The 18,065-nt window shown below is 28.4% G+C and overlaps 1 protein-coding gene across 2 annotated transcripts; it reads left to right on the forward strand.

Moving 5' to 3' along the window:
* The first annotated feature begins 5,238 nt into the window (after window positions 1–5,238).
* On the forward strand, window positions 5,239–17,263 carry LOC105142362 (uncharacterized). 2 transcript variants are annotated; one of them, XM_011049955.1, is made up of 3 exons: window positions 5,239–5,761; window positions 6,467–6,520; window positions 16,979–17,263. In XM_011049955.1, the coding sequence occupies exons 1-3, from the start codon at window positions 5,412–5,414 to the stop codon at window positions 16,980–16,982; spliced, it is 408 nt and encodes a 135-aa protein (XP_011048257.1). In that variant the 5' UTR covers window positions 5,239–5,411; the 3' UTR covers window positions 16,983–17,263. The 2 variants fall into 2 exon arrangements, with proteins under 2 accessions (XP_011048257.1, XP_011048255.1); XM_011049953.1 differs by having other exon boundaries at window positions 5,240–5,761; window positions 6,467–6,524; window positions 16,983–17,263.
* The last annotated feature ends 802 nt before the right edge of the window (window positions 17,264–18,065 follow it).

Genomic DNA, 18,065 nt, shown 5'->3' on the forward strand with positions numbered 1-18,065 from the left:
TCTTTCCCTTGCAATTTTGTGCACGACATTGGACCCTTACAACACACAATCTTTGTCTGGTATTACAAGATATATGAATGCAAACACCTAGCAACACCACAACAGTTCGAATGGACCATGAGATTTCTGATTAATTCTTTCGTTAATTGCAGACTACAGGTGGCCTAGAATGAATGCAATGCAACGTTGTTTTCCAAATTGGACAATGGACATGCAGAATCTGCCTTCTCCTCGAAGCAACGCAGCAGATTTAGGTTAGCATCGAAAGTAACTTGACAGAGGATTTCTCAATATATCAATATCATCCCTTTAAAACAAACAAAATATAGTTGTAGTTGGAGACTTGGACGAGATTGGTTGGAGGAAAACTGTATAATATGATGACAAAACTAAATGCGTCTTCGTTTCTTGACATATCGCTGTAGCATTAATTTTCACAAATACAGGGCAACGTGGTCCTGTCATTTTATTTATTTTTTGTGTAGGGTTTCTAGTTTCTTGATTGGTTGTTTTCTACAGACGGGGTGTCTAGCGAAAGAGAATTTTCAGAGTGAAAGGGAAACTGAAAACAAGTGCCAGTTAGGGAGAAGATACTACATCGATCACGAAAGTGTTTGTCATATTATTTGCGGCACAAACAAAGGTTTTGCCCGTTGTCCTTCTCCATCGATAAATCCTTTTCTGTGCTGCCACCTGTTTTTATATACAATAATGCCCTGAAATACTGTTGTTAATCCCTATTCTTTTAGCGAGCAACTTCTTGCTTAAATGGAAAAAAAAAAAATAGCTTGTTGTTAACCTAGGTTATATCAGTGATTTACATTAATATTTATTAACAAATTTAAATTTATCACTAAAACCGTATGTAGGTATCAAAAGAATTATTCTATTTGTATATAACAATAAAATTTCAATCAGAATATATAAAATTTTGAAAAAAAATAATACAATGACATGAATGTTTTTGCTAATGATTTTATTGATGAAATTATAAAAAAAAATTCAAACTGAAATTTTTGTATAATGACATCTTCTTCACCGGAATAAATTAATAGCTTGATGCGAACCTAGGTTATATGGGTCCAAGTTTCACTCATATATATATAGGGGAGGGATTTGTCATTTACATATGGAAGGCGAGCTACATTATGACAGGTGGCTTCAAGTTTCACTCAAGGAGTGAACCTTCTAATAATAATAATATATATAACAGTGCTCTTAGCTTTAATTTTTTTCATTCAATAAAGCTATATAACATAGTTTCATTGCTAGCATTATGAAATTTGTTAGATTTGATGGTGATGTGAATGTTTTTTTTAATTATTATTATTGAAAAGGAGGTTAAGGATCTAAAAAATTCATATTATATCAACTTTTATTTTTTAATTTTAATGAGTTTCTTGCACAACATTTAGTGTATTTCTCTTTTGCATTGTGATCATATTTAGTATTACTATAACTTTTATAAAATGCGTTGGCAGGATTAAATATCAATAAAATCTATTTTATCTAACCATAGATGGTTTAATAATAAAAATTTAAAATTTAGAAATATATTTTTTCTGTTATCTCATATTCAAACAATGAGGTTGCAATATTGAGATTATGAAGTCTTAATTGGTCATTAATTTCAGAACATGTAAAGATTAGTTGAGACGTGTAAAATGATCTGAACATCTTATATAAATAAAAAAAAAGTTTATCTTATCTTAATGTGTTTATATACATTAACATATTGGATCATCTATTTAATAACCATCTCTTTTAACATGTTTTATTCAAATAAATTTTCTTGCTTCGGAAATATTCGTATTTCTTCACTAGGTCCCTTTTTTCATTAGACAAAAAAACTTGAACTGACGTAATTCATAATATACAAGCCATAGTTTAGAAAAATATAATCTTTGCAACCACTCATGACACATTACCAAATAATGTAAAAACCACATTAAGGTATTATGAAGTTAAGCTTTTCCATGACAAAGTTAGCATTATTTGTTAGTTGACAATTATTGTTCAGTATTGCAAATAAGCTCTCCGTTACTTGAGGGAGAAGATTTTATTTTCTGTTATTCTTGATTTAGTTGTGTACCACGATCATAGGTCCTGCAATCATGGGTTATTACTTTCTGTTATTGTAAGGCTATTTAACAGGCATAAGCATCATTGAATAAAGCAAGCACTACTCTTAACTTTCTAGTGTAAACAGTTATTGTGTAAAGCTTTTGACAAATTCTTTTGTTTTATCATTTGGTATCAGAGCCTCTCCACAAAACTTTTATCATAACCTTCTTCATATCATACTTCACAGACAAAAGGCACAGACCATGGCAATCAACATTGTTGGGTTTTCAACACAATTATCAGCGTAAAGAAACAATGGCATCTCAAAAGTAGTTTTGTACAACCTGCCATTCCAAGGTTTGATGGACACTATGATCACTGGAGTATACTGATGAAAAATTTTCTAAATTCCAAAGAGTATTATAATTTGGTGGAGATAGGGATCATTGTAGCAGTAAAAGGAGTTGATCCCAGTGAAGCACAACAAAAACAGATTGATGAGCAGAAGTTGAAAGACCTGAAATGCAAAAATTATTTGTTTCAAGCTCTTGATCGATCAATATTAGAAACAATATTGAAGAAGGACACAGCTAAAGACATCTGGGATTCCTTGAAACAGAAATATCAAGGAACTGCACGTGTAAAACGTGCTCAATTGCAGGCTCTTCGCAAAGAATTCGAAACACTGCATATAAAGGCTGCAGAATCAGTAAACAATTATTTTAGAAGAACTCTCATTATTGCTAATAAAATGAGAATTCATAAAGAGTGCATGAAGGACGTGGTGATCATTGAGAAGATATTACGGTCTATGACTCTGAAATATGACTACGTTATATGTTCTATAGAAGAATCCAATGATCTAGATATTTTGTTCATTAATGAGCTATAGAGTAGCTTGTTTGTTCATGAACAAAGGATTAGCCGCCATGTTGTCATTGAAGAACAAGCATTGCAAATGACTTACGGGGCACAACAAAGAGGAAGAGATGGGGTAGAAAGACCTATCATGGACAAGGAAGAGGAAGAGGAAAAGACAAATTTAGGTTTGACAAAACAACCACAAAATGTTATAACTGTGGTGAACTAGGACATTTTCAGTGGGAGTGTTTAAAAAAAGCAAGGGATCAAAAGGCAAACTATGCAGAAATAAGCGAAGAGATGTTGTTGATGGCTCATGTTAACTTCCAGCAAGCTGAAACAGAACACATATGGTTTCTTGATTCTGGATGCATCAACCATATGTGTGGACAGAGGGACATATTTTATCACTTTGATAGCAGCTTCAGAGAATCAGTAAAGATGGGAAATGACTCAAGTCTTATTGTACAAGGAAAAGGCATCGAATGGAGGTGAATGGCATTATTCATATGATCATATATGTGTTTTATATACCAAAATTGAAGAACAATTTGCTCAGCATCAGCCAACTTCAAGAAAAGGGACTTCAGCAAATGGTGGGAAGCCTCATGTATCTAATTGCCACACGTCCTGATTTAATGTTTGTGGTAAGTCTAATTAATAGATACATGGAGCATCTCATTGAGTCTCATTTGATGGCAGCAAAAAAGATTCTAAGATATGTAAAGGGGACAACTAGTTTCGGGATGTTTTATAGAACGAGAGGAGATGCAGAGTTTTATGGTTACACAAATAGTGATTATGCAGGTGATGAAGATAATAAAAAGAGTATTTCAGGTTATATTTTTATAATAAATTCAAGTGCAATGTCTTGGTCTTCAAAGAAATAACAAGTGGTTACTATCTCTACCACCGAAGATGAGTTTATTGTTGCAGTATCAAGTGCCTGTCAAGTTGTTTGGTTAAGAAAAATTCTGAAAAGTCTAACTCATGTGTTGTCCGAACCTACAGTGGTGTGTTGTGATAACATATCAGCCATTAGACTCTCAAAAAATCCAGTAATCAATGGTCGTAGCAAGCACATAGATATTTGTTTTCATTTTCTTTGTGATCTAGTCAAAGATGGAGTAATAGAGCTAACTTAATGTTCTACTCATGAGCAAGTTGCTGATATCATGACCAAACCATTGAAGATTGAAGTTTTTTTAAAAACACGAGAATCAATGGGTGTTTGTGAATATTCTGAACAAATTGAATGTTGAGAACATGTAATTTAAGAGGCTATTTGAGAACGCTGTTTAACCTGCGTTCCTAAAAAATTCATTTTTTTTTTTTGCTATAATTTAATACGGTTTGTATGTTTTGGATCGTTTTGATATGTTGATGTTAAAAATAATTTTTAAAAAATAAAAAAAATCATTGGTATGCATTTCGACATGAAAAGTTATTTGAAAAACAACCGCTACTAAACTACAAAACACACTCTAAGAGAGGATGATAAAGTTAGCATTATTTATTAATTAACAATTATTATTCAGTATTGCAGATAAACTCTTTGTTACCTGAGGGAGAAGATTTTATTTTTTGTTATTCTTGATTTAGTTGTGTACCACGATTTCAAGGTCCTGCAATCATGGGTTTTTACTTTGTGTTATTGTAAGGTTATTTAACAGTCATAAACATCATTGAATAAAGCAACCATTACTCCTAACTTTCTAGTGTAAACAGTTATAGTTATTGTGTTTATCATTCTAATAGAAAAAAAGATAAGATAAAAAAAATAATATTAATTGAGTTATATATAATTTATTGACAATATGTTCATAGCTAGTTTGATGTTTTAGAATAAACTATTTTTTAAAAATATATTTTATTTGAATATGTAATGAATTAATTTTTAATTTTTTTTTTCCACATCAGCGTATTAAAATTATTGAAAATATTAAAAAAAATCTAGACAAACATATTTTTTGAAAACATTAAAAAAATTACCACATTCTTAAAAAAACAAAACTTCGTAAATTTTAAATCAATGAACCGATGGCTAAAAAAATCGTTTTTCTTTTTAAAAGAATAACACCATATCTAAATTACTAATAATGCAGTATTACTTACTTTAATCCCTCCACAACGTATGGAATGGAAAGAACAGCTTATCAAGTTATCCAATAACAAAACAAATCTCACTCTCGCCCAAGAACCACGGCGGGGGCAGATATCAGGTCCGCATGGGACATTCTCGTAAATAATTATAAAAACTTTGCCCAGTTTTACAAATAGACTAGATAAGGCCAAAAGTACTCTCTCATGATCTCCATCTCTCTTCTCTATATAAAAAAAACACCAAACCTCAAAAAACTTCACAGCCCATCCCCATGAAAGACTCTTTCTTCTTGATTTCTCCTCTCTTTTTTTTTTTTCTGGTTTCATTGTACACAACTAATTAACTAACATAATTTTGTTAAAGTTCTTTCGTATATTATGACATGAAGTTTTTGCTAGAATTCGTGGGTTGTTTTGGGGTCTCAAGGGGAGGCGGTGGACCAAAGGAGGTTCCTGAGAGTGTGGGGAGGCTGTCGGAGGAGGAGACACATGCGTTGGTGGCGGTAAGGAGGAATCATTGGAGGAAGAAGAGAGGGAGAGGGCCTTCGACTGTGGGGAATAATAATTCAGGGGTAGAGTGGAAGCCAACGTTGAGTGCCATATCGGAGAATAACGCGGCGGTTGTCGTCGGGAAGACGGCAGGTGAAAGGTTGGTTAAAAGGAAAGGTAGTGTCGGTGGCGGCGGCGGGTCCCGTGATATTGCTAGCCTTTCTGATTACGTTGAAAACTACAGGTAACTACTAGTTATATTAAATTTCGCGTTGTTTCGGACATTGCTTAATTTCCTAAATCATTTCACGAATTAGTTAACCCGTGATTTTAGTTTTGTGTATGTATGAAGTAATATAATTCTTGAATGGATCTATACTTGATTTGTTGCTGTGCACCAAGGGGCAATGAACGTACAAAACCGATGTAGTTGATCATACTATACCTTCTGTATACATTCTTGTATATACGTTTATACCGTATATGTATGTGTGAATGCTGATTCTTTTTCTTTATTTGTAAGTGGAGCCATTTCTTGCGTTGATTGGTTTTCTAAATAACTTTTTCTAATGATAAGGCTAACAGATCAACCAATAATATCTGATCCCTTTTCTTTTCTTTTTCGTCGATAATGATTGTTTTAGATGAAGATAAGGAATACAAAAAAATACAATTTGTCATGGTGGGTCGAGGATTGATGGCCATTATGTATTAAAACCTCAGTTTTTAAGTATAGGCAGTGAGATAAACAGCTAGAAAATAGATTTATATAAGGTGATGATCAATCGACAATGAAGAACCATGAATTTTCTGATTTAATTTTATTCATGAAAACCCCAAATGAAAAACTGGGTTTACAATATTATTTGTGCGATAGTTTTGTAATTGCAGGTGTATTTCTGACGCCATCCTTTCATAATTAAGTGGATTGTTTTCTTGAATTTTCCAGGCGAAATCGGGTTATGGCTGTAATTCCAGCATTCTCTCCAGCTCCATTCATGATTTAGGGGACATGATTTTCCATTCAATTATGACATTGATTGGATGTTTGTATGTGTCAAGTGAATAATATAAATTATATTTTGGGATTTCATTTGATAATCTAAATTATTAGATTGAATTGATTCTTTAACATAGTATCAGAGTTTTGATGATTAAGTGGTCAAGGATTTAAATCTCATCATCTCTATTTATTTGATAAAAATTAAGTACAAGGTAATGTGAACATGTGCAAGTTTCAAACTCAAATGATTTTCACTTGAGAAGATATGTTAAACAATAATATAAATTATATCTTGAGATATCACCTGACAGCATAAGTTATCGGGTTGAATTGTACATATAATAATAAGTAGGGAAGTAAATCAATTTGCAATATATTCTTAACTAAAATACTTAAAAAAACATCCCAAACATCATAATAAATTTATATATAACCATAATTTGACACCAAAATCCACTATTTTATTGGTAATTCAATTATTTTCTTTCTTCTATCTCAAATCAAGAACTGAAGAATAACAAAAATGAAGTTTTAAACTAAAATTGATATTTTTTTTAAAGTTTCAAAAATTAAAGGAACTCAATTGTGTTTGGTATTATGGTAGCTTTTGTGATTGTGATTTAAAAAAAGATATTTTATAAAAAGTATTTTTAGTTGAGATTGTTTTGATATTTATATATGTTTAGTTAAAATTGTGTATTTATATATGTTTAGTTAAAATAAATTGTGGTTAAAATTGAAGTTGAATAAAAAGTAGTTTAATGTGTTTGGTTAAAAATATTTTTTAAATTGAAGTTATAAAATAAGTAAAGAATATATATATTAATATTAATGGTTTTAAATTTAAATATTGTAAATTTAACTACTGCTATTATATTATGAAATAAATAATATTTTATATAAAATAATTGTTATTGTTCCATTAAACTATCTAAAATTCTATTATGTACAAAAACTATAATTTTCATGATTTTTTGAGTGTGCAATAAAATTAGATAAAATATTATCAGGAATAAAATTGAGATTCCAGTAGAAGTAAATTTAATTCACCTTAAACTAGTTTTAAAAAAACAAAAAAAAAATAACCGTGCACGTTCATGTGAATAGTGCGAATGAAATCAATTCACTACACTAATTTTTTGAAAAAACATTATTTATGTAACCAGTGTGAGTGAATTAAAATTCAATGCACTGGTTTTTTTTTTAAAAAATATTCATTAAAATGAACAGTATAAGTGAAGAAAAGCAGCAAAGAGCTTCTTCTATTTTTCCTGTGTTTTAAACGTAATATGTAGTGAGCCTTATAAAAAATAAATTGTATTTTTGTGTTTACCAAACAACTATTTAGCTATGGAAAACCTAAAATCAACTTAGAACCCAAAAAAATCTTTTTAACCTCAGATATTTTTTTGAAAATTTAAATGTGAGAAAACTTCTAGGTGAAACTACCATCATTAGATGAAACCATAATTTGACACCAAAATTTACCATTTGTTTGGTAATTCAATGACCTTCTCTTTTTTCTGTCAAACCAAGAACCAAAGAATAATGAAAATGAAGTTTTAGACTAAAATTGATTTTTTTTTAAGTTTCAAAAATTAAAGGGACTCAATAATTATAATTCAGAAAGTATGAAGATTACAGTGAACATTTCACTAAAAGTATTAGAAATTGGCATTTTTTATGCTAGAATGAATTAGTGTCAACAATTATTTTCTTCCTCTAACCCTAAAATCCAATAATTTAAAGATAAAGAAAATGAAGCTTTGGACTAAAAATGATATTTTTTAAAATTTCAGAAGTTAGAAGGGCCCAATAATTTTAATCCATAAAATATGTGGACTACCATGGATATTTCACCAAAATTTCATCAAAAATATTAGAAATTAATTTTTTTAGACTAGAATGAATCGATGTCAATGATGATTACCTCTTCCTCTTTCTAACATTGAATTCCAATATCTTTTTCTCTCTTCTCTTAAATTAAGAAGTGAAAAATAAAAAACAATAAGGTTTTGGGCTAAAATTAACAATTTTGAAATTTCAGAAATTAAAAGGACCTAATAATTATATTTCAAAAGGTATGAGGACTGCAATAAATATTTTGCCAAATGTTTGAAAAAATCAATTATATATCTTCTCTGTTTTTTTTAACTTTGATTCCTGATCTTTTAATTTTATTCTTTCCTAACAAATCAACTTAAATTCTCCTATAATTTGTAAAATAAGATTTTAAAGGAAAAAAAATTAACATGAAAATCTACAATATAACAAGTTTTAGTTTAAGTAGCGTGAGAAAGAATATTTTCTCCACTCATTTTACTGTTTCGCTAATATGTTGTAGCCTTGTACTCGCCTGCCAGACGAGTTGAATGTATTTTATGAATTTATATTAGCTTGTTATGTTATTATTATGATAATTTATAAAATGATGAATTAATTCTACTAGACTCTAGCCCGCCCGCCCATTTTTCCTTGCCCTTAACATGCATAATTAAATATTGTTGTATTTTTTTATTTTATAGGTTGTCCAATCAACTTAATAGTTTAATAAATATAGTATAAAGCTCGTAAAATATATCCCACAAACTCACATTTTATAATGCAACTCAACTTTCTCCCATTTTTTGTTTTACTATGTATATATTTCATTTTAATTTATAAATATGATTTCTAAGTAGAAAACACAAACCCACTCAAAATCATAATTTTAAAATCTAACCCGGCTTAGTGAATCAACTTGAGATCTAGTTAACCTGAGACTAGAACTGAGCCGTGTTAAAAAAATAAAGATAAAACTCGAGGTAATTTGGTAAGATCCAATTATAACTCGTTGATTTTTATTTTATTTTTACTAAAATAATATCTTTTGATTTAAAAACAAAATTGATTTGGGCAACTCGGTGACCCAATTAAAATCCAGGCAAAATCAACTTAAATTGTCCTTCAATTTCTCCTGTAAGGTAAAATATAAGTTTAGGGACAAAAAAACAATTATACTATGAAAATCTACAATGTAATAAGCTTAGTTTAAGTAGGGTGAGGAAGAATATTTTATCCACTCATTTTAGTGTTTTGCTAATATACCGTGGCCTTGTGCTCACCTGTCAGACGAGTTGGATATGTTTTATGAATTTCTATGAACTTGTTCTGCTACTATTACGATAATTTACTAGTCCCTAGCCCGCCTGCCTATTTTTCCTTGCCCTAAGGATGCCTAATTAAATATTATTGTATTGTTTTATTTTATAGGTTGTCCAATCAACTTAATAGTTTAATAAATATAGTATAAAGCTCGTAAAATATATCCCACAAACTCACATTTTATAATGCAACTCAACTTTCTCCCATTTTTTGTTTTACTATGTATATATTTCATTTTAATTTATAAATATAATTCCTAATCTACATCGAAAACATAAACCAACTCAAAATCATAGTTTTGAAATTTGACTAGCCCGACGAGTCATCCTGGAACCTAATCAATACAGAGCTGGAATAGAGTTGGGTTTAAAAAAAATAGAGAAAGGTAAAATCTGGGGTAACTCTATGGGTTGACTCGATGAGACCCGGTTGCAACTTATTGACTTTTATTTTTTAACTAAAACGATGTCATTTTGATTTTTAAAAAAATTAACTCGAGCAACCCGGTGATCAAATCAAAACCTGGAACTCGGGCCCTAGACCAGATTGAGTTTAAAAACTGTGTTCAAAATAGTTTATAATCTTTTATATTATTGAACAACATGAATCATAATTCATAATTAAATTATTTCTAGTGTAATTGGTTTAAAAATATAATTTTGTGTCTAACTGATATATGTATGTTAAATTAGTATATAGAAATTTAACCAAACTTTAATTTAAAAATATGGTTTCTAGACTAATAGGTAAAATGATATGCCATATATCAACTATATAATACACGACATATCGAATAAAAGAGAGAGTATTTATTAATACCAAGGGACTTGCTTTCGAGCCTCCATTCAATCTTTTTGATAAGCTTTGAATATATTTATTTTCTAAAGCTTTTAGGATTTATCCTAATTTTAGTGCTATCACCTAAGAATTAAGATATGTAATTAACTGATTTTTTTCAATGGATAATATCAAGGTTAGATAAATTAATTGCACAAGAATTATTCTTAATTAAATACAAAATTTTATAACAAAGCTAATAAAACTTAATGTCAAGAGAATTCTTTTATAATATAAAATATTCACTATATATAATTTTATTGTTCATATTTCTTCGATAACAATTTCTCTTTATACATTTTATTTAATACTTAATTTATTATAATTTCTTTCTTTTGATGAATCCATCCTTTTCGATTACAAACATTACTGTTTTTAAGCGATCATTTAAATTAAATCTATGTAATTAATTTTTATGCTTAAAATTAATTGACATTAAACTCATGCTTAGAATTTTTAGTTTTATGCATAAGTTGGATTTTTGTAGTGCTATCTACACAACACTTGTGAGATTTATCTAGTTTATACCTAAAAAATGATCATCCTAGATTATCAAAGCAGTGATTACTATCAAAGATTCATCTTAATTCAAAAACTTAAGGTTTTAGATAAGGTTCCAACATATGATTTATATTATTCTCTAATACATCCCTTCAAATGAAAGCTATTTGGGCTTAAAACTTGCACAAGTCTACTTTACCTTGTGTTTAATTTTATCAAATAAATAGAGATGGTAATATTCAAATTCGTGACCGTTTGGTTATCAAGACTCTGATACTATGTTAAAAAACTATCTCAACTCAATAACTTAAACTTTTAGATAAAATCCCAACGTATAATTTATATTATTCTTTAACAATCACTATTATATATTTGATTATCTATATATTTGATTATCATGTGATATTTCTAGATTAACTTACATAACTGGAGAATCCATCATTTCCACCAAAACGAGCACAATTCATCAGGGACAATCAATTATAAGTAGAATCGTCAAGTTCTTTTTTTCTTCCACCAGCTTGCTGTGTAGCTCGCAATTGCTTTCTACAAAAATCTTGCAGGTCCATCTCCTATTTGTCACCATATCAACTTCTTCTGTCAGGGTTTTTTCTTTATCAACCCTGCCAATTTTATACGACTCTTTCCCTTGCAATTTTGTGCACGACATTGGACCCTTACAACACACAATCTTTGTCTGGTATTACAAGATATATGAATGCAAACACTTAGCAACACCACAACAGTTCGAATGGACCATGAGATTTCTGATTAATTCTTTCATTAATTGCAGACTGCAGGTGGCCTAGAATGAATGCAATGCAACGTTGTTTTCCAAATTGGACATTGGACAATGGACATGCAGAATCTGCCTTCTCCTCGAAGCAACGCAGCAGATTTAGGTTAGCAACGAAAGTAACTTGACAGAGGATTTCTCAATATATCAATATCATCCCTATAAAACAAACAAAATATAGTTGTAGTTGGAGACTTGGACGAGATTGGTTGGAGGAAAACTGTATAATATGATGACAAAACTAAATGCGTCTTCGTTTCTTGACATATCGCTGTAGCATTAATTTTCACAAATACAGGGCAACGTGGTCCTGTCATTTTTTTCTGTAGGGTTTCTAGTTTCTTGATTGGTTGTTTTCTTCTAGAGATGGGGTGTAGAGCGAAAGAGAAATTTCCAGAGTGAAAGAGAAACTGAAAACAAGTGCAAGTTAGGGAGAAGATCCTCCATCGATCACAGAAGTGTTTGTCATATTATTTGCGGCACAAACAAAGGTTTTGCCCGTTGTCCTTCTCCATCGATAAATCCTTTTCTGTGCTGCCACCTGTTTTTATATACAATAATGCCCTGAAATACTGTTGTTAATCCCTATTCTTTTAGCGAGCAACTTCTTGCTTAAATGGAAAAAAAAAAAATAGCTTGTTGTTAACCTAGGTTATATCAGTGATTTACATTAATATTTATTAACAAATTTAAATTTATCACTAAAACCGTATGTAGGTATCAAAAGAATTATTTTATTAGTATATATTAACAGAATTCTAATCAGAATATATAAAATTTTTTAAAAAAATAATAGGATGACTTGAATGTTTTTGCTAATGATTTTAGCGATGAAATTGTAAAAAAAATTCAAATCTTAAATTTTTGTATAATGACGTGTTCTTCACCGGAATATATAGCTTTGTTGAATGAATAAATTAATAGTTTGATGCGAACCTAGGTTATATGGGTCCAAGTTTCACTCATATATATAGGAGAGGGATTTGTTTACATATGGAAGGCGAGCTACATTATGACAGGTGGCTTCAAGTTTCACTCAAGAAGGAGTGGACCTTCTAATAATAATAATATATATAACTGTGCTCTTAGCTTTAATTTTTTTCAATTCAACGAAGCTATATAGCATAGGTGCATGGCGAGCATTATGAAATTTGGTAGATTTGACGGTGATGTGAGTGCTTTTTTTAATTATTATTATTGAAAAGGAGGCTGAGGACCTAAAAAATTCTTGGATGGTTTAAGCATAATTATGGTTATTTTGAAAAGAAGTTTTATATTGAATTGTATTAAAATAATATTTTTTATTTTTAAAAAATTATTTTTAAAATTAAAGTATTAAAACGATTCTAAATTTATAAAAAAACTTATTTTTTTATAAAAAATAAGTTTTTTATAAATACTATAACATAAATAAGTTGATATAGATTTAATTATTGAGATATAAAGTTGAATAAAAACTCATTGGAGGGTGATTAATTGTCCATTGATCTTTATTAATTGCATTCCTTGATAAACCAAAGTTGACTAATCACTTAGTCATTGCATTTGCTTAACAAAAAAATATAAAAAAATTATCTTAACCTAATAATTTAAGGTATTAAATGAGATTTCAGGATATATAATTTATATTATTTTTTAATATATTCATTCAAATAAAAGACTTTTGGATTTGAAACTTGTATAGGTTCATTTTACCTTATTTTTAATGCTTATCAAGTAAATAAAAATTGTGAGATTTGAACTCATGACCGATTGGTCATCAAGACTTTAATACCATATTAAAGAATCATCTCAACCTGATAATTTGATTATTTTAGAACAAAAATTAGTTTGATTATGTTTTTTGGTTTAACTCTGTTATTTGACTTAGCTAAGTTTTTTTTCCAGTTTGGTTCAGGTTTTTTTAATTTGACTCGATTTTTTTTATTTAACTAAGTTTTTTTTTGTTTTTTCGATTTAGATTTGATTCAATTCTATTTTTTTATTTTTAAGCTTATAAAATCCAAGTCAAACAAAACTGGTTTGTTTTTTCAAAACTCTAATCAATTTTTTAATTTTTCTAATCACTCTTTACGATTTGACAATATTATTTGCCGATTGGGTATGCTTTTCATATTTTTTATTTAACGTTTTTTTTTGGTGGGGGGTATCTATCTTATCAGCTAATACTCCCTCGTCCTAAAGTTATCTTCTAACCCTCAAATCAGCATGATGTCATAAAAGAAGTTTAACAGATTTTTACGTGTATTAATTTTAATATTTAAATTCGGAAAGTCAAGAAAATTAAGAAACTTCCTCAGGATCCTACTATTTAACCAATTCTTCATCAAACAGTCAGCGGTGATTGGACCATCTGCTCGATGACCATTGCAACCAGTTAAGGAAAGGAGGAGAACAAAAACTACACCATCTAACATTATTTGCAATTTTGTAATCATGTCATCTATTTTCACAGTATTTTTCAATAATAAATAAAAAAGAGAGATTGGGTTAAAAAATTAAAGTAATTTATAATTAGAGATATAACAAGAAAAGCAAGTAAATTCCTTTTTTTTATAATGAACAATAGTTTTTGAACGTTAAGGTGAATAATATCCATAGAAGGAAATTATAAATAAATCATGAAATAAAATTTTTAATTATTAAAATATTAAAAAATAAGAATTAAATCTAATATAAAAATTTAATAAAATTTAATAATTAAAGATAAAATTAAAAAAAAAGATCGGACACAGTAAATCAAATGAAATACTAAAAAAAAAAAGATTAAATTAACACATATAATGAGAATTAATTACAAAATAGTATATGTAATAGAATTTTTTTTCTATTTAGGTATTTGCTTTTTTTTTAATTAAAATACTGAAATGCTGTTTTCATATCAATTAAAAGTAATTTTGTTATTTTTTCGTTAAAAATCGCGAACAGGTCAGGTCCATTACGTAAAGATACAGCATTGAAAAGTAGATTCTAGGTTAGACATCTCATCCATACATTATTTTCAAGATTATAAAGATGATGATCAAATCAACGCCTATACTTTTTTTCACTCCTTTTCTTTCTATTGAAAGGTCTCTACTTTTTGCATTGTGATCATATTTACAGGACATTCTTAATACAACCTTCCTTATCGCCAATGAAGAACTCCTATGGTAATGATTTTTATTTTCATGACCTTTTATTTAGGATATGGTTAACTTCCACTGGTGTATTGACAAGATTAAATATTACTAAAATCTATTTTATTTAATTATATAGTAGTAGATGATTCAAGAGTTTAAAATCAAAAAATTTATTTTTATATAGTTTCAGGTTCAAGTCATGTGGTTGTTAATATTAATGATTATTGAAAATTTACTTAATCATTAATTTTAAGATTAGTCAAGAAATGTGTAAACTATTATAGATATCTCATATTAATTAAAAAAAAATCTATCTTACCTTAATGTGTTTATATGCATCAACATAATGTATCTTACATTTAATAACCATCTTTTTTAACATGTTTTATTTAAATAAATTTTCTTTCTTAAAAAATATTCATATTTCTTAACCAGATCCTTTTTTAGATAAAAAAAAAAACTTGAACCGACCTAATTCATAACATACAAGGCATAGTTTAGAAAAATAAATCTGTGCAACCACGCATGACAAGTTACCTTTTATCTGCAATATTTATGTAGTAATTTGGTTTTACCAAATGATGTAAAAACCACATTGAGGTATTATGAAACTAAGCTTTTCCAATAGGAAAAAAGAGAGGATAATTATTAGATTAGGGTAAATTTCATTAACCACGTTGAATAATTATGAAATTATATAAAATTAAAATCAATACCTTTTAAAAAGATAGAAAAAAATTAATATTAATTGAGTTATATATAATTTATTGACAATATGTTCATACCACATTTGATGTTTTAGAATAAAGTGTTTTTTAAAAATATATTTTATTTGAATTTGTAATGAATTAATTTTTTTTTTAATTTTTTATTTTTAACATCAGTATATTAAAATTATCAAAAAAAAAATCTAGGTAAACATATTTTTTAAAAATATTAAAAAAATTACCACATTCTTAAAAAAATCTTCTTAAATTTTAAATCAATGAACCGATGGCTAAAAAAATAGTTAAAAAAAGAGAGAGAAGAATAACACCATATCTAAATTGCTAATAATGCAGCATTACTTACTTTAATCCCTCAACAACGTATGGAATGGAAAGAATAGTATATCAAGTTATCCAATAACAAAACAAATCTCACTCTCGCCCAAGAAACACGGCGGGGCAGCCATCAGATCCGCGGGGGACATTCTCGTAAATAACCATAAAAACTTTGCCCAGTTTTCACAAATAGACTAGATAAGGCCAAAAGTACTCTTATTAAATTTCGCGTTGTTTCGGACATTGCTTAATTTCCTAAATCATTTCACGAATTAGTTAACCCGTGATTTTAGTTTTGTGTATGTATGAAGTAATATAATTCTTGAATGGATCTATACTTGATTTGTTGCTGTGCACCAAGGGGCAATGAACGTACAAAACCGATGTAGTTGATCATACTATACCTTCTGTATACATTCATGTATATACGTTTATACCGTATATGTATGTGTGAATGCTGATTCTTTTTCTTTATTTGTAAGTGGAGCCATTTCTTGCGTTGATTGGTTTTCTAAATAACTTTTTCTAATGATAAGGCTAACAGATCAACCAATAATATCTGATCCCTTTTCTTTTCTTTTTCGTCGATAATGATTGTTTTAGATGAAGATAAGGAATACAAAAAAATACAATTTGTCATGGTGGGTCGAGGATTGATGGCCATTATGTATTAAAAACCTCAGTTTTTAAGTATAGGCAGTGAGATAAACAGCTAGAAAATAGATTTATATAAGGTGATGATCAATTGACAATGAAGAACTGGGTTTAAAATGAAAAACTGAGTTTAAAATATTATTTGTGCAATAGTTTTTAAGTATAGGATTGATTTAATTTTATTCATCAAAACCCCAAATGAAAAACTGGGTTTAAAATATTATCTGTGCAATAGCTTTGTAATTGCAGGTGTATTTCTGACGCCATCCTTTCATAATTAAGTGGATTGTTTTCTTGAATTTTCCAGGCGAAATCGGGTTATGGCTGTAATTCCAGCATTCTCTCCAGCTCCATTCATGATTTAGTGGCCATGATTTTCCAGTCAATTAAGACCTTGATTGGATGCTTGTATGTACATATAATACTAAATAGGGAAGTAAATCTTGTAAAAGCTTCTCAGCTTTGTTATCAAGTCGAGTGTTCTTGATTGCAAGCGTAAGTTCTCCTGAAGTTGTCTTCTTCTTCAATCTCACCTCCCAGGAGGTTGTCAAGCTTCATCATGTGTTGTAATTATTATACATGTATTAAAAGGAAATGCTGTTTTATCGTAGAAATTGTATAATTATAAATTCTGCTAATTGTTTTTACTGGTGGTGATAAAATTATAATTTATTTTATTTAGAAAATAAGTTTTTCTTATAATTTATTTTTTCTTTTTATACTTTGAATTTTTATCATTTTACAACCATTTTTTTCTTATTTTTTATTTTTTGGAATATTTTTTTGGTTTTTTCGTCTTTTCTTTCATTACACTTTTTTTTGGGAAAAATATTATTTTTAATTTTTTACACTTACACTTGGTCTATTCATGCTATTTTTTTTGTTTTTATCTTTATTTTTTATAATTTTTTTATTTTTATTATTTTTTTTAAAAAATTATTATATAAAAACTTAGAAGAGAAGATATTTGAAATAAAAGTGTAATGAGGTGTGATCTCTTTTTCTTTAGTGCACAATTCATTAAATGCACAGTAAGCTACCATCCAAAGCAAGTTTTTCTTGCCTTTTGTGATGGCCTTACAGAAAAATAAAAAGTAAACCATACCATACCACACATCCTAAGAAAATATTGTTTCATTATAATAATTATAATATTATTTTATTTTTTTATAATTATAAAAATTAATTTGAGATTTTATATATTTTTATTAACCTATATAATTTTTACTATATTATATTATATTATATATAAGTATCTTTTTTTTAATTTACAGTTATAATTTTTACTCAATGTTAAAAAAACACAAATAACATATATAAATCATTTTTTTATTATAAAAAAATTATTTGACCTAAATAAAGATGAGTTAAATAAACATGTTAACCTTTTATTTTTTATTTATTAACACAAATTATTTTTTATATATTTAATTAAATATATACATATA

Source organism: Populus euphratica, unplaced genomic scaffold (genome assembly GCF_000495115.2).
Source record: "Populus euphratica unplaced genomic scaffold, PopEup_1.0 scaffold143.1, whole genome shotgun sequence".
NCBI classification, from domain to species: Eukaryota; Viridiplantae; Streptophyta; class Magnoliopsida; order Malpighiales; family Salicaceae; genus Populus; species Populus euphratica.